We start from the raw sequence: 18,633 nt of genomic DNA on the forward strand, positions 1-18,633 counted from the left end.
AAGCAGAGACATTACTTTGCCAACAAAGGTCCGTCTAGTCAAGGCTATGGTTTTTCCAGTGGTCATGTATGGATGTGAGAGTTGGACTGTGAAGAAAGCTGAGAGCTGAAGAATTGATGCTTTTGAACTGCTGTTGGAGAAGACTCTTGAGAGTCCCTTGGACTGTAAGGAGATCCAACCAGTCCATTCTAAAGGAGATCAGTCCTGGGTATTCTTTGGAAGGAATGATGCTAAGGCTGAAACTAGTACTTTGGCCACCTCATGCGAAGAGTTGACTCATTGGAAAAGACTCTGATGCTGAGAGGGATTGGGGGCAGGAGGAAAAGGGGACGACAGAGGATGAGATGGCTGGATGGCATCACAGACTCTATGGACGTGAGTTTGGGTGAACTCCGGGAGTTGGTGATGGACAGGGAGGCCTGGCGTGCTGTGATTCATGGGGTCGCAAAGAGTCGGACATGACTAAGTGACTGAACTGACTGAACTGCTCAAGTTATTGTACTTCCCAGAAGTTCTAGCTACTCTGGGATCTGTTCTGCATGTTTTGTCTATTCTCTCTAGATTCTAGGCCCATTTAACTACAGTTTTTCTTCTCACTGGGCTTTGGCTACTAGAAAAATGCAAGAGGTGACAATCCCAAAGGGAGGATATACAGCCATGGTGTTCTTGAGGGTTGGGGTTCAGCATTCCCCACAGCAGTCCTCTGTTGAGACACCATCAGTACACCTTTCTGCTGCCCATTCTCTTCCCAATTCAAAAGTACCAAAGGCTGTTACACACATGTTCAGATACTCCTCTACATCCTTGGAAGCAAGGAATACTACGCATAAACCGTAGCATACATTGCCCCCTCCATACACACCTCTGGGGATTTAAGGATACTTGCAGATGAAACATCACACTCAAATCTCATCCTAGGACTGTCTCTGAATAAGGGTCCCCCCATGTCCTGGAGAAGGCAATGGCAACCCACTCCAGTACTCTTGCCTGGAGAATCCCATGGAGGCAGGAGCCTGGTAGGGTGCAGTCCGTGGGGTCGCTAAGAGTCGGACATGACTGAGCAACTTCACTTTCACTTTCACATGTCCTTTCTTGGTAAAATGAAATAGTAACTCTAAATAAATCTTTTAAAATATTTTTTAAAATTTAGTTTTCTGTGAATTCAGAAAGTCTGAAAGCTACTATCTGAAATGGTTCAGCTAAAACCAGCTAAACGTATTAAAACCACTGTAGCCAATTTATCTCATCAAGGGAGCCCACGACCCTAACCTAGCTATTGCTCAGTATATCAATATCTGATCACTATTTGGATATTGCTGAGATTCCTTCTAATCCCATGGTGCAAACACTAAAGAATCAATTAATATATAGGAGTACCATTGACTCACACTTTTGAATATGAGATAACAGAGATGTTAGGTCTACAACTAGAAACATAAAGTTTTTAAAAATAGGAATTTTATCTAAGAACTAAGGAAAATAAGGCCTCATAAAGATATATGCTTTGTCCAAGGTCTCACTAGAACTAAGACTAGAAACACATTGTCACCATGCCTAGAACCAATATTCTCTTCATTTTACCACAAGTGGCCTTTCAACCTACAAAGATCCCTGCTCTGCCAACTAAATAACCTTTACAAAGTAGCTTTTATTCCCATATAAAAGTTGAAAATTCTAAAACTAAAAGCATCTCACCAACAATAATCAACTAGAAAACAGAAAGAATGATGACAATAGCAAATACAAATCAAAGGTACCTAAAACAAACCCAGCAATAACATACAAGGCTCTTGTGGTGGGGATCTTAAAGGACATAAGGACAACCTGAATAAATGGGATATCACAAAGATATCTTCACTACAGTCAAATTAAAAATAAAAACCTGTCTTAGAAAACAAAGTAGAAAAACAAGTCACAGACTGTGAAAAGACAAATGCACCCCAGGTAAATAAGATTAGGAACCAGACTATCAAAAGAAACAACACAAATCCAGAAGAAAAAGAAACAGCCCAACAGAAAATGGACAAAGAACAGATAAGAAAATCAGATGGTTCAAAAATACATGAAAAATATGGTCAACTTACAAAATTAGGAAAATGTGATTAATGTAATTAATAAATTTAAAAAAATTTAAATGTTCTATTTTAAAACTATCAGATAGCCAAAAATAATTTTTAAAAATTCAAATGAAACCAAGTTTTGACAAGAATGTTAAGAAAGAACTGGATGCACATATCTTACAATTTAATAATTCTACACCAGGTACATGCGCTAGAAAATATGCCATTTGTCCATAAAAACATGCAGTGAAAAAGTCACAGCCTGAACACTCACCAGTAGGAGAATGGATAAGTAAATAGTTGTATATTCATACAATACTATAAAGGAGTTAAAAATAAATGAACTAGCTGCTGCTGCTGCTAAGTCACTTCAGTCGTGTCCAACTCTGTGCGACCCCATAGACGGAAGCCCACCAGATTTCCCCGTCCCTGGGATTCTCCAGGCAAGAACACTGGGATGGGTTATCATTTCCTTCTCCAATGCATGAAAGTGAAAAGTGAGAGGGAAGTTGCTCAGTCGTGTCTGACTCTTAGCGATCCCATGGACTGCAGCCTACTAGGTTCCTCCATCCATCGGATTTTCCAGGCAAGAGTACTGGAGTGGGGTGCCATTGCCCTCTCCAAAATGAACTAGAGTGCCACATAATTACTTGTATAAATCTCAAAAATAAATTAAGTGAAACCAGCAAGGTGAGTAAGAAACCATAAAGTTTGACATCATTTTATAAAAAGGTTAGAAGCCTGAAAGCAGTATCATATCATGTAACATACATATGAAAAGTGTTAGTCACTAGGTCATGTCTGACACTTTGTTACCCTGTGGGCTGTAACCTCCCAGGCTCCTCTGTCCATGGGATTCTCCATGTACTGGAATGGGTTGCCATTTCCTTCTTCAGGGGATATTCTTGACCCAGGGATCAAACATGGGTCTCTTGCATTGCAGGTGGATTCTTTACCATCTGAGTTGCCAGGGAAGCTATATATATGACTAATACCTGAATATGGCATATGGGTATAAACTTTGATGACTAAAACCATATGCAGGTTACTAGTTACCCCTAGAAAGTAAAGAAAGAGGAATTATATTAGGGAGGGACAGGTAGAGCTTAATATCTGATAAAGCTGAGTGGTAAGTACATCACTGTATGTTCTATTTTTCTCTATGCCATTAAAACAGCTCAAAATAGTTAACTGAATTTTTCATGTACTCACTGGATTTCTATTAAAGGGTAAAGAAGATGATATTTACCTTGCGGTGATATGGGAGCTGCCTGATGTTGTGCCTGTCCTACAAAGTGGGAATCGTATTGTGCATCTAAGGGTGTCTACTAAAGAAAGGAGCATGGCTATTCCCTTCCCAGATGTAGAGCTGATAGTTGAGAAAAACTTTTCTCAGCGTGTTGGTGTAAGTTTCTTCTTGAATTTTTTTCCTTTATATTATGAAAAATTACAAACATATACAAAAGTAGAGAAAATAATACAATGTATTTTCATGTACTGTTAGCCAGCTTCAAAAAGTATCTGTTATGGCCAATTTTTTTCCTCATTATTTCTACCACTTCCTCATGACCACTGTCAATGGATGGATTATTTTGAAGCAAGTCCTCAACATTGTGTAACTTTATCCCTAAATATTTCAGTATGTATCTCTAAATAGTAATGACTCAAAAATAGAACAATGGTACCAGTATTTTCTCAAATATTTTCTAAGATAATTTATAAGACATCTTTAATATAATCACATCACAGTTTCCAATTTTCCCAGATCTTCTCATACAATATATACTTCTTACAGTTTGTTTCAACCAGAATCCAATCAAGGCCCATTTGTTGCATTTGGTTCATGTCTCTTTAAAGCTGTAATCATCTTTCCCTATCTTTTTTCCCCTTGTAATTCATTTCTTAATGATACTAGACAATTGGTGCCTGGTTTCTCATTTTCCAGATTTTGCTGACTGCACCCTTGTGGTAAATTGAAGAGGTTCTTTTTTACTTCGTTTAATCTGGTAATTATGTCTGGTGCATACAGCTTTGATTTAAAAAAAAGACTCTATACTACATGGAGGTCACTATAGTACACGTGTCATTACCTCCATCAAAGTTCACATAATTTTTTTTTGGGGGGGGGATGTCAGCAGCCATTAATGATCACTACCTAGGTTTATTATTTCATTCAGAGTTGCCATTTTACCTTACTCTGATTAATTTGTTAGCTGGAATGTGTCTCTAAGCAAAAACTATGATCAACTATTTAGTTGAGGTACAGTTCAGACAGGAAATCAAAGTAACTGACTGTTTTCTTGCATTTATCAGTTTTCAAAGTAAGAAACTGGTTTTCTAGCATCCTACAAAAATGGTCAGTGCATTTTATTTGTTTAGTATCATTATCAGATCACAAATTTAAATATTCTTGATGTGTTTCAGTCTACTGCATTATTGATTAATTCTTAAATTGTCCCATCTCAAGCTAGTTGGACACTTCAGGTTTCTGAGTTCTTTTGATATGACCCTAGTAGTTCTGGATAAGTTTCAGGTACGACAAGTTTTCAGATTAAATATTTTTAAGTACATGCATCATTTGTCTATTCTTTGTTTATATTTCTATCTAGATTTTTCTTTTTTCTAATGTATTAAAAAGCTCTTTATATATTAGGAATATAAGAATATACACATATATGTAAAATGATTAGGAATATGTATTAGGAATATCAGTCCTCTGTGAGAGAAGTTTCAAATATTTTTTCCCATTTTCTTATTTGTGTTTTCACTTTGTGTATGGTCACTTTTGCCATGGCAATGCTAATTTCTGAGCAGCTTGGTGTAGATGAGGTTTCAACAGTTTTATTAGAAACTACTCTTGAAAATAATCACAGTTATTCTTTCAGCTCCACTCAGGGAGTCCATTAGCATTTCATGTTTTCATCTATCTAAAAATAGCTAGGTTGTTTTAACGTCTCCTAGATTTCGACAAGAAGGGTAAGTTTGGGATCATGTCAAGAGGTCACAAAATTGTTGTTCACATTTTCTGGCTAATTATTATTTCACCATGTTTACATTATATGATTTTAATTAGATTTTCCAATATCAGTTAATAAAATTTCAACTTTTTGTTTTCAGCTTTTATTTTTTAAGCTTCTTATATTGCTCTGGTGATATCACTTATTGATATCTGGTTAATTTTTTTCTTGCTGTCCTAAATATTGTTTAAAAAAATCTAAATAAGGAAAATATATCATCAGACTATTTCTGTTACAGGATATTCTCCGATTTTCAAAATTGTAAGTAGATTGAAAGAAACCAATATTGTTTTCCACACACAGATAAAAAGAAGTATCTCCTGACAAGTCCTTAGTAGTACATCCTTAGAGTTACAGAACCAGGGTCCGTAACGCCCTAATTTAGGATCCTTGAATTCTCTGTCCATGGGTGGACTTCCAGGGGTGTAAAAAGTCTTTGTAATTATAAAATCTCTTTTCTGAATAGTGTATGGTTCATAGGTTTTTCTTTCTCAACATTTCATTATGAAAAATTTCACAAATATAGAACAACTGGCAGCTTTATATAATGAGCACCTATAAAACCCTTCACTTAAAATTTACTCTTTACAAATATTTTGCAATATTTGCTTCATTGCATATGTAGTTACATATTCATCCCCTACTCACCCTTCAATCCTCCTTGTTTTTAAAATGTATTTCAAAGTAAGATGATGATATCAGTACATATCATCCCCAGACACATTCAGTATATGTATCTTCAAGTAGAATTTACTATTTACGTTCTTTTAGTAAAATTTAAAAATAATAAAATGCACAGAATTCAAGTGTGCTATTCAATGAATTTGAATAGGAATATATTCAAAACACAATCCAAACCCCATCAAGATAAAACACACTTTTATACCCCTGCCAATCAATACTTGCCCCTCACTCAAGACAACTACTGCTCTAATTTTTTTTAGATTTGCTTTTCCTTCTTCTAGAATGCTATGTAAGTTGAATCACACAGTATATACTAAAATATTCTTTAGTGGGTTTTTAAGACTTTTGTATGTCACTGCATGTATTTTTAATGAGCACCTACTAGGTATCCTGTCCCAGGGGTCATTAACTTACTGAGCTCACTGGGCAGGATGTGGGTTTCATGCCACCATTGTTTTATTGTTTTAGGGCATCTGTATAGTCAAAGCTGTAGTTTTTCCAGTAGTCATGTACAGATGTGAGAACTGGGCCATAAAGAAGGCTGAGCGCCAAAGAACTGATGCTTTTGAATAGCCGTGCTAGAGAAGACTCTTGCGAGTCCCTTAGACTGCAAGATCAAACCAGTTGATCTGAAAGGAAATCAACCCTAAATATTCATTGGAAGGACTGTTGCTTAAGCAGAAGATCTAATACTTTGGCCGTCTGATGTGCAGAGCCGACTCACTGGAAAAGACCCTGATTCTGGGAAAGATTGAAGGCAAAAGGAGAAGGGGGTGGTAGAGGATGAGATGGTTAGATAGCATCACCAACTGAATGGACATGAATCTGAGTAAACTCTAGAAGATAGTGGAGGAGAGAGGAGTCTGGTGTGCTGCAGTCCATGGGGTCACAAAGAGTCAGACATGACTTAGCAAATGAACAACAAAAAATGACTGATAAACTGAAAGACATGCTATCTTTCCCCAGAACTCTCAAAACAAAACTCTAATGGAAAATCTGATGACTTCATCCAGATCAACAGGAATTAACATTATGGGATCAGATGAACTGATAAACATGGTTTATAACTTTATGACTTTTTGGAAAATATACTAGTTTTAATCTTTGTTTTCCAAACGAGGTTTCCTCTTATGCTATAACTTACAACAAAGTTGATAAAGTATAGCTTTGTAAACAAAGATGTAATCGTTGTTTTAATCTGTTCTTCATTTCCAAATGTGTTTTGTGCCTCCATGCTGCCCTATGACTTTGTTAATATTACTAGCTGTATTACTTATATCCTGTCTATTTTATAAGGTTGTTGTCTCTTACTGTACCCAACTTATAACTAGGCCCTGTGACAAAACTAATGATGGCTAAACATTTTGAGGAAATAGATCACATTTATGACACATAAAATAATTCTAATAGTGTGATTCTAGGTACGGAAAGAAGCAATAAGGTGAAAACATTTCCTGGATCATAATGGACTAGTAAGACAGAGGATCCAGAGAATCTTTAATTATCAACAGAACCTAATTCAGAAATTAACATCCAAAGTGGCATATCAACAAAAATTTTTGCCAAATCTAAAAAGAATGTCCTAGCACCATGGGACAAAAATTGGTCATGAAATGTCTCCCAGGTATTGCTCAAACTTTGGACCAAGGTAAAGAACTGAGAAATAAAATATTATCTGCCATATCAGTAAAAAAAGATATCACAGTCATCAGTGATTGTAGCCAACTCTGACGGTGAGCTGGTAAGTCCTGAGGGAACTCAGGAAGGAAACAAAGAATACTTACCATCTAGCAGCCATCAGACTGCAGCCACTTCTGATGGTGAGCCCTGAGGAAACTCGGGATGTGAAAACAGGATACTGGCCCCAGATAGCTGAGGTGCATATCAAAGGAATGAACAGAGCCCAGACTCTTGCATCTTCTCATATATAGAAAAGTGTTAAATTCCTTAAATTGAGTTTTCTTTTATTAACTGTAATCTTCTGTGTCCTTTGTTGGATAATTCCTATATATCCTAGCTTCCTCCTCACTTCCTTGGAGCAGTTTTCCCAGGATTACTTAAGATGCTATCTCCTGGACGTCTGTCAAATAAAACATAAATTCTCAAAAAAAAAAAAATTGTATGTAATTAACATTTTATCTGAATTAGCAGTTATCTGAATGCTTGAATTTTATTAAAAATTTCTCTGGGTTTACTGACATTTTGTTTAACTATATATCCCAAGAACCTAACATAGTAGGTATCAAAAAATACTTGAGGCAAGACAACTGAAATATATCAAATAGCACTGGCAAAAGAAGTCCCTAGTGATATTTAGAAAAAGCTTTCATAGAGTGGCATGGAGCAGAAGCTAGGCCATGGGTGAAAGGAAGGTCAGCAAGTTAGAAGAGCTAATATAGGATATTCTGTCAAGAAGTTTGAAGAGAAGAGAAAGATGGGAAGGTAATTTAATGGTTGATAGTTTAGGCTGAAGGAAGAAGACAACAGATGAGTATATTTTTTCTTGCTTTATTAAATTCTACAAATTAAAGTATTTTATGCAAAAATAATTTAGATTTTACTAAATTTCATGCTTTAGGATTTAAATATATACTTTTTTTGGTTTAAGTTAATGAGAGAACAAAGTATACACATTGTCTTTGCACGGTGCTTAGATACTGTGTTCATGATGGTCACTGGGTCTGTTTCTTTCCCTCTTCAGAATCCTGCTGTTAGTATAGAAGTGAACTGCATTGATCTATTACAAACAGAAGGATATAATTTGATAGCTGCTGGAACCTTAAATGGTGTGATCATCTTATGGAATTTTGTAACATCAACTGTCAAAGAAGTGTGAGTTGAATTGTTTCCTTAAATACTATTTCCTTAAAAAGCTGCACTGCAGAAGAGTCAAAGTAACATTCATTACTTAAAAAAAAAAAAAAAAGCAATACATAAAAGTGATGATAATTTTCTCAAGGAGCCTTTCTTGGAGGTTATCTTTATAAGCAGGGTATGTACTAAGTGTTTAAATCCCATAATGATATGAATAAAGTAAACCTTTATTATTTGTATTCCCAAGTGCTTTTACATTTACTCTTCTTGAGTATGTACTAGAGTATGTACTTTATGTACAAAGAGTATGTACTAAAGTTAGTATATGCTTTCCATGTATAATCTTGTCCAAATACATAACTTTAACAAATATTTAAAATATGTAGTAATTTTAAACAATAATCTAAGAGTTTCAAGCACACATATCCAATTGCCTATTAGCAATTACCATATGGATGACTAACAAGACCCTTAAAGTCCCCCATGCCCAAGATTTCCTCCCAATCTACCGTCCCCCATCTTGTCTGGTATTCCCAGTGACACCAGCGTCAAATGGTGAGAGGTAATTAAGATGGGTTTTCCTTCTCATTCACCACTCCAACACATCCAGTTTATTGGGGTGGTCAAAAAGTTCTTTTGGGTTTTTCCATAAGCTCTTATGGAAAAAGAGCTCCACCCAATACTACAGGGCAGTACTAACAAGGGCATTACATATTCAATTCTACATCTCAACCAACTAGATTTGCTCTGTTCCACAAAATTTACCCTCCCCTGGAAATCTAGTTCTAAATATGCTTACCATTGGTTATAAGGGATATAATGTAACATTGTATTATTTGTTATGGATGGGTTAAAAATAATAACCTTTCCTCAGTTGTGTAATTGGGCTCTAAGTAAGGGCCGTATATCACCCTATATCTAGAGAGTTTCTAAAGTTGTACTTCAAGGTATAAGATGGCCAAGAACCTTAACAATGAATTAAAAATAAAATCAATTCTATTTAAGCATTTGGGGGAAGGAAAGAGGTATAAAGGAGAAGAGAGTCAGAGAAGACAGGGGAAAAGAAGAAGAAAAAGCGAAAGAAATCTCTGCCTCTCCTAGCTACAGTACCTGCATATGTCTTCCTGGACTCTATGCCCCTTTTCAGTCCATGTCAGAGTTTTTACTTTTAGCCAAGTTTTGGGAGGAAATATTCCTTTCTTTTTGGGACTCTGGGTATGCTTTTCTTTGAACCTTAAGCTGAGGTAGCTGTTTCTGCAAACCCCTCCTCTTTACCTCAGCCCAGGGTCTGCTGGGCCCTGCCCCTAGAAGTCCTGTCATCCTTCAGTTCCTTTCCTCCAATCCTTGCTTTTCTCACAGACTGTATACGTGTCACTTTATTCCTAAATAATAACACCACACAATTCCTCATCTTCTTATTAATACAGTTTTCACACTGTGTCAGCTTATGTATGACTCACTATTTTGGGAAAGCAGCTACTAGACTAAAAATGCAAAGACCATAACCTACTGCCACAGCTTAAAAGAGATTGCAGCTCCCCTGAGAATATTCCCAGTTCAAAGGTGGAGATTCTTCTTGAATCTATTCTTGAAGGGCTAGGCAGTTTGCCAAGGGATGCATGCAAATCCAGCACCCAAAGAAGAATAACTGACTACAGTGGGTCATACAGTGTCCTCTTCCCACAAAAAGGTGATTATATTAAAACAATTGATTTAGAATCACTGGAGTATTTTGCAAAACATATAATTTAACTGTCCAAAGTAATCCAGGTCCAGTTTAAAGACTCTAAAGTTAAGGATGGCCATCTCTACCTCTACCTCAAACTTTGTCTAACAGCCCTTCACCAGTCAGGAGAAATAGTCCTTCTTTTTCTGTTCCAAGTCCTATGCTTTTTTGAGGGTGCAAACTAGAAATTGTTATTGCTAATGAATAATCCACTTTACCATGCAGTTCACTTGCGGAGCAGAAATACATAAAAAGTTGGAGCTCAACAAGTCATCAAATTTGCAGTCTCCTCCTTTGAGCTTGGTTCACTCCCCAGCAGGTCCTTCATCACTTGTCCATCCAAATTAGGAGAGGTAATTTTCACTAAAGGAAAAAGAACAGTTTGTTACAACATCTATTTCCTATAAGGAATATCAAACATGGCTTTAAAAGCCTACTATGAAGTGCGAGGGCAGATGGTGGGGGACCAGCCTTCTGCTTCCATGAAACTACCTAGGAAGGTGTTTTTGGGAATCTGAGTCAATTGGAAACTGGAGCAGGAAGAATAGTGTGATTACTGAATTACCTGCTTTCCTTTTGCGCTTAATTATAAGGTGCTTGAGGGTAGTAACTATATTTTATTCTAATTTCTCACTGTACTTATTCAAAGAGTAGAAATCTATTCTTTAAACTGTATGAAACTTCCAGGAGGTTGTATAAGTTCACTCTCTGAACTAATAGACAAACTGATTGAATTAAAAGACTTCTAAACACTAAAAGATCATGTTGTTATATAGATGTTTATTAAGAAAGAATTCAAATGCTATACTTTTGGGTTTTCTCTCCATGTTCAATGATAATCAACATTTCAGGAGTTGATTACCTCTGCGTGGAATATATAATAATGTACGTTACCTTATTTGTAAATTTTTATCTTGTATGCTCATTCCTAGGTATAGACCAGAAGATTGCTTCACTATAGACCCTGATTTGGACCCTAAACGCTTTAGAATTAATGACATACTATTTCTCTTTCGTAATCCTGAATGTGTAAGGTAACTCAGCACTTACTGATCAAGAAATACTGTCTGGGACTTAAGTGGATGATATAAAAAGAGTTCTCCTCATCCCAGCATTTAGGAAGGTACAATTGAGAGAAGGGTCTTCCCAGGTGGCACTAGTGGTAAAGCTTCCACCTGACAATGCAAGAGATGCAGGAGATGCGGGTTCGATCCCTGGGGCCAGAAGATCCCCTGGAGGAGGAAGATGGCAACCCACTCTAGTATTGTTGCTTGAAAAATTCCATGGACAAGAGGAACCTGGTGGGCTACGGTCCACGGGTCACAAAGAGTCAGACACAACTGAATGACTGAGCACACACACACACACCTGAGGGGAGATATATTTGGACTGACATACTTGGCTTCAGCTTTCTTCCCTATTACTGTTTTTGTAAATGGGTGGCCCTAGGGGGATCTAATTGCCGTGTGGTTATCCAGTTTCCCCTTACCATTTCAGTCCCACGGCAGAGAGGAAAACTGCTCACTTGACCCCACTTGCAGCTAAAATACAACTCTATCAGCACTGATATAAAGCAGAAAAAAAAAGATTTATAGGGAAAATATGAAAGATCATATGGAAGCAGGTTTCATATGACATCCACTATAACTGAGCAATCATCATCCATTCCAAGACAGCAGGGGATTTTTTTTTTTTTAAGTTTAAGAAAAGGTGTTTTTCCTATTTATATTTGCCTGAGAGCTCTGATTTCAATAGGCAACGAAAAACACATCTCTGGAGAGAAATCAAAGGCTTCTGTACTATCTCATCATCCAGAAGTGAGCCAGAATATAACATCTTCCTTACTCCTTGACTTGAAATGTTCTGAGAATATTTTGAGGACCTCATCTGTATATATCTGCACCAGAACACTAAGCCAGTTTTCAGCCCATTGTAGCAGAATTAGAAACTGTAGAGCAGAAGTTACTAGGTTTTCCAAGCCTCCTCACAGCCACCTCACTCCTCACCATTTCAGTGTCAGAGCCTCTGGGACTAAATGTAGCCTTAACAGTGGGAAAGAACAGATTTTTATTTCCTACACCTGAGCAGTATCCACACTAAAATCCAGAGATGCTAAAAAAAAAAAAAGTAACCAGCTTAAATTAAAACAGAGGAGAGCACCTTCTGAGTATGAAAAAATATCTTAACTTTTCCTCCTTGGGCTTCCTCCCTCTCCTTATAGGAGATCAAGTCAGGATTCTATATGTTCTTCATCCCAGTGTGATTCTAGCAAGGGTCCACAGAGTAGCAAGGTAAGCAAGAGAAAAGGAGAGTGTGCCTTCCTGTTATTGCCAATGTTGGCTCAATAATTTGTTGCACGTAGTAGGTAAAATCTTTTTTGTTTTCCCTAAAAAGCAATGTCTAAACTGTTTTTATCTTTTTTCCCACTATTTTTCAAGGCTTTCCTATATGCAATAATAAATAAATAAATTTATTTATTTCATGAATAAAATAAATTACATAGGCTATTTTTATGTTCATTAAATAATAATTTTAGACTATCTCTTTTGCTAAAAAGTATTATATACATTTCACAGAGGAAAGAGACAGCATGTGATTATGTTACAACACAATGTAATGAAATGGTTTTCAAACTGTGTTCTTGGTTTCATATTTTATATTTTTTATACATTTTTATTTCTAGTTAAGATTTTGTTTGAAGGAAAGTTTTCACTGTATAAATTATTTTAAAAGCACTAGCATAGTGGAAATAATCAGCTTGTAAGGATGTGTCAAACAGACTTGTACTTAAATCCAAGCTTTAGAGATGTCACTTAACCTCTGAGTTTCCATTTCTTCAGCAATACAAAAAGGGAATAGTAGAACCTAACTGGTATGGTTGTTAATGGAATTAGAGACATTATACACCAAGAATGTAGCAAGCTCTAGGTATTTAATTACTCTCGTTATTATGCTACACTGGAGCCACTAGGAAAAGGCTGTGTTATAAATACCCTACTTATAAACATGAAAATCACTGCAATGCATCTTTTCAAAGAATTAATTGTAAAGTAACTTTAAAGTTAATGCTTGGAGATATAAATTTAACTATGACAAAAATCTATTCATTCAGTGTATCACATTTCCTTACAATACCATAAATATTCTCTTTTTCTCCCCGAATTCAGGGAAGCAAACAGAGCATACATGAGAGTGAGGTTAAAGGTTAGTATGAAATCGCCTCCCTTTCTTCACTTCTTTGCCACAGGGAGTTTAGGTGAGACTACTTAGAATTAATGTATATTCTTTTTTGTGACTAAATGCTGAGGTGCTGTAGGATTCAGTCATCTAAGAGGCGGAGTTTACATTATTATGATGCTTTTATAACTATGAACTTTAGATTTAAAAAATCCAAAGTACTACTGAGCTTCTTAGTCTCCAGCCTGCTGCCCTGAAGCTTATACTAGATTCATAAGCCTTTTTTGACTGTATAGGACTCATACTGGATGTATACCTAGTTTTAACTACCATGTACAGTACAGAGGCTTTTGTAATAGAACCCAAAATGAGCTCTTTTAGTTTTTTCCAGTAATACAGGATTCCATTTGTTAAAGGTTTTTTGTTCTCTGCACTGACTGAAGTTCTCTAAGATTTAAAAAAAAAAAATTTTTTTTTAATTCTAGGGAAAAGAATGTGAGTTTTTTTTTTTTTTCTATTTTCCTACTTGCTTCCTCTTTTATATTCTATAAAATTTGAAATGCCAAGTACAACAAACACTGGTAACTCACTAATTTTCCAACAGGTGAGCAAACAGATGTTGCTGTGAGAGAGCAACAGCCAGCGGACAAAAAGCCTCCCGGACGCACCAATGAAACAGATGCTCAACCACCACCTATCCTCGTCACTGCACATGAGGACGGACATCTCCGCTTGTGGACTATGGAGGTCAGGGCCTGTCATTTACCTGGAACAGCAAAGAACGGGAAAGATAAAAAGGATTATTGAATAAACCTTAGCCCCCTAAGGTTCGATATAGCATCTAATTTTATTAGTGTTCAATCTTCTAGCCAAATGGCTGGTTTTGCAGTCTACTCACTGAAAATACTACTCAAAAATTTAGGTCAATTTTGTAACTCAAAAGATCAAATCATCAAAACTGCTAAGACAACTACTGTATTTCCGATCTTTCTTTACATTGAGCTACAAATACATCCCACTATATATTTCATTGGATATTTAAATAATCAGTTCAGTCACTCAGTAGTGTCCAAGTCTTTGCAGCACCATGGACTGCAGCATACCAGGCCTCCCTGTCCATCAAAAACTCCCGGAGCTTACTCAAACTCATGTCCATCAAGTCAATGATGCCATCCAACCATCTCATCCTCTGTCATCCCCTTCTCCTCCCATCTTCAATCTTTCCCAATATCAGGGGTCTTTTCCAACGAGTCAGTTCTTCACATCAGCTGGCCAAAATATTGGAGTTTCAGCTTCAGCATTAGTCCTTCTGATGAATACTCAGGACTGATTTCCTTTAGGATGGACTGGTTGGATCTCCTTGCAGTCCAAGGGACTCTCAAGAGTCTTTTCCAACACAACAGTTCAAAAGCATCAATTCTTTGGTGCTCAGCTTTCTTTATAGTCCAACTCTCCCATCCATACATGACTACTGGATGGACCTTTGTTGGCAAAGTAATGTCTCTGCTTTTTAATATGCTGTCTAGGTGGGTCATAGCTTTTCTTCTAAGGAGCAAGCATTTTTAAATTTCATGGCTGCAGTCACCATCTGCAGTGATTTTGGAGCCAAAAAAATAAAATAAAATAAAATAAAGTCTGTCACTGTTTCCATTGTTTCCCCATCGACTTGCCATGAAGTAATGGAGATGAAGTCATGAAGATGGCAGAGTAGAAGGATATGTGCTCATCCTCTCCTGTGAAAACTCCAAAATTACAACTCACTGCTGAACAACCATCAACAGGAGAACGTTGGATCCCACCAAAAAAAGATACCCAATGTCCAAGGGCATAGGAAAAGCCCCAGCAAGATTGTAGGAGGGGTGAAATCACATTTAGAATTGAACCCCTTACCTGCCAGAGACACTTGGAGGGTTCAAACAAACCTTGTGCACACCAGGGCTCAGAGACTCCACAGAGACTGAGCCAGAACTGTGTTTGACTGTATTCTGGTGTGCACCTGGAGTGCACCAGGGGCAGGGGGTCTGGGTGCAGTCATTGTGGGTATGGCATAGGGCATAAGCCCTCTTGGAGAAGGTCACCATTAACCCCACCATAGAGCTGCCAGATCTTATGCAGGACTGGGGAAACAGACACTTGGAGGGCACAAATAAAACTTTGTGTACACTAGGACCCAGGAGAAAGGAGCAGTGATCCCACAAGAGACTGACCCAGATTTGCCCATGAGTGCCCAGGAGTCTCTGGTGGAGGTGTGGATCAGTGGTAGCCTGCTGCAGGGTTGGGGGCACTGAGTGCAGCAATGCCTGCATGGGACCTTTTGAAGGAGGTCACCATTATCTTCAATATCTCCACCATAGTTTGGCCTCAGGTCAAACAACAGGGAAGGAACACAGCCCATCCATCAACACGAAATTAGATTAAAGATTTACTGAGCATGGCCCCGCCCATCCAGTCAGTTTTTCCCATCAGGAAGCTTCTATAAGCCTCTTATCCCTATCCCACAGAGGGCAGGCAGAATGAAAACCACAATCACAGAAAACTCACTGATCACATGGACCACAGCCTTGTCTAACTCAATGAAACTATGAGCCATGCCGTGTAGGGCCACCCAAGACAGATGAGTCATAGTGGAGAGTTTTGACAAAACATGGTCCACTGGAGAAGGGAATATCAAACCACTTCAGCATTCTTGCCTTGAGAACCCCGTGAAGAGTATGAAAAGGCAAAAAGATAGGACACTGAAAGATGAACTTCCCAGGCTGGTAGGTGCCCAATATGCTACTGGAGATCAGTGGAGAAATAACTCCAGAAAGAATGAAGAGATGGAGCCAAAGCAAAAACAACACCCAGTTGGGGATGTGACTGGTGATGGAAGTAAAGTCCAATGCTGTAAACAGCAATATTGCATAGGAACCTGGAATGTTCAGTCCATGAATCAAGACAAATTGGAAGTGGTCAAACAGGAGATGGCAAGAGTGAACACTGACATTTTAGGAATCAGTGAACTAAAATGGACCAGAATGGGTGAATTTAACTCAGGTGACCATTGTATCTACCACTGTGGGCAAGAATCCCTTAGAAGAAATGGAGTAGACATCATTGTCAACAAAAGAGTCCGAAATGCAGTACGTAGATGCAATCTCAGAAACAGACAGAATGATCTCTTTGTTTCCAAGGCAAACCATTCACTATCACAGTAATGCAAGTCTATGCCCTGACCAATAATGCTGAAGAAGCTGAAGTTGAATGGTTCTGTGAAGACCTACAAGACCTTTTAGAACTAACACCGAAAAAAGATGTCCTTTTCAGTATAGGGGATTGGAATGCTAAAGTAGGAAGTCAAGAGATATCTGGAGTAACAGGCAAATTTGGCCTTGGAGTACAAAATGAAGCAGGTCAAAGGCTAACAGAGTTTTGCCAAGAGAACGCACTGGTCATAGCAAACACCCTCTTCCAACAACACAAGAGAAGACTCTACACATGGACATCACAGATGGTCAACACCAAAATCAGATTGATTATACTCTTTGCAGCCAAAGATGGAAAAGCTCTACACAGTCAGCAAAAACAAGACCAGGAGCTGACTGTGGCTCAGATCATGAACTCCTTATTGCCAAATTCAGACTTAAATTGAAGAAAGTAGGGAAAACCACAAGACCATTCAGGTATGATCTAAACCAAATCCTTTATTATTATACAATAGAAGTGAGAAATAGATTCAAGGGATTAGATCTGATAGAGTCCCTGAAGAACTACGGATAGAGCTTAATGACATTGTACAGGAGGCAATGATCAAGACCATCCCCAAGAAAAAGAAATGCAAAAAGGTAAAATGGTTGTCTGAGGAAGCCTTACAAATAGCTGAGAAAAGAAAAGACATGAAAGGCAAAGGAGAAAAGGAAAGATATACCCATTTGAATGCAGAGTTCCAAAGAATAGCAAGGAGAGATAAGAAAGCCCTCCTCAATGATCAATGCAAAGAAATAGAGGAAAACAATAGAACAGGAAAGACTAGAGATCTCTTCAAGAAAATTAGAGATACCAAGGGAACATTTCATGCAAAGATGGGCACAATAAAGGACAGAAATGGTATGGGCCTAATAGAAGCAGGAGATATTAAAAAGAGGTGGCAAGAATACACAGAAGACTATACAAAAAAGATCTTCATGACTCAGATAACCAGGATGGTGTGATCACTCACCTAGAATCAGACATCCTGGAATGTGAAGTCAAGTGGGCCTTAGGAAGCATCACTATGAACAAAGCTAGTGGAGGTAATGGAATTCCAGCTGAGCTGCTTCAAATCTGAAAAGATGATGCTGTGAAAGTACTACACTCAATATGCCAGCAAATCTGGAAAACTCACCAGTGGCCACAGGACTGGAAAAGGTCAGTTTTCATTCCAAACCCAAAGAAAGGCACTGCCAAAGAATGCTCAAACTACTGCACAATTGCACTCAACTCACACTAGCAAAGTAATGCTCAAAATTCTGCAAGCCAGGCTTCAACAGTATGTGAACTGTGAACTTCCAGACATTCAAGCTGGATTTAGAAAAGGCAGAGGAACCAGAGATCAAATTGCCAACATCTGTTGGATCATTGAAAAAGCAAGAGAGTTCCAGAAAAACATCTATTTCTGCTTTATTGACTATGCCAAAGCCTTTGACTGTGTGGATCACAATAAACTGTGGAAAATTCTGAAAGAGATGGGAATACCAGACCACCTGACCTGCCTCCTGAGAAATATGTATGCGCATCAGGAATCACAGAACTGGACATGGAACAACAGACTGGTTCCAAATTGGGAAAGGCGTACATCAAGGCTGTATATTGTCACCGTGCTTATTTAACTTATATGCAGAATACATCATGGAAATGTCGGGCTGGATGAAGCACATGCTCCATCAAGCACATGGAATCAAGATTGCTAGGAGAAATATCAATAATCTCAGATACAGAGATGACACCACCCTTGTGGCAGAAAGTGAAGAACTAAAGAGCCTCTTGATGAAATGAAAGAGGAGAGTGAAAAAGTTGGCTTAAAACAGCATTCAGAAAACTAAGATTTAAATAACATATAATATTAATGATGAATACATCATTAAACAGTGTAAGAACACTGAAATGTGGACTATACATGAAATTTTAGCTTTCCAAG

The 18,633-nt window shown here is 37.7% G+C and overlaps 1 protein-coding gene across 1 annotated transcript in view; it reads left to right on the top strand.

Moving 5' to 3' along the window:
• The window catches only part of WDR64 (WD repeat domain 64), a 120,109-nt gene that overhangs the window by 71,446 nt on the left and 30,030 nt on the right, over positions 1-18,633 (top strand). The window contains exons 15-20 of the mRNA XM_070384485.1: positions 3,289-3,465; positions 8,463-8,593; positions 11,234-11,335; positions 12,523-12,592; positions 13,469-13,505; positions 14,083-14,225. Coding sequence (XP_070240586.1) covers positions 3,289-3,465; positions 8,463-8,593; positions 11,234-11,335; positions 12,523-12,592; positions 13,469-13,505; positions 14,083-14,225 — 660 coding nt within the window. The remainder of the gene's footprint in view (positions 1-3,288; positions 3,466-8,462; positions 8,594-11,233; positions 11,336-12,522; positions 12,593-13,468; positions 13,506-14,082; positions 14,226-18,633) is intronic.

The sequence above is a fragment of the Bos mutus genome, chromosome 16 (assembly GCF_027580195.1).
Source record: "Bos mutus isolate GX-2022 chromosome 16, NWIPB_WYAK_1.1, whole genome shotgun sequence".
Taxonomy (NCBI): domain Eukaryota; kingdom Metazoa; phylum Chordata; class Mammalia; order Artiodactyla; family Bovidae; genus Bos; species Bos mutus.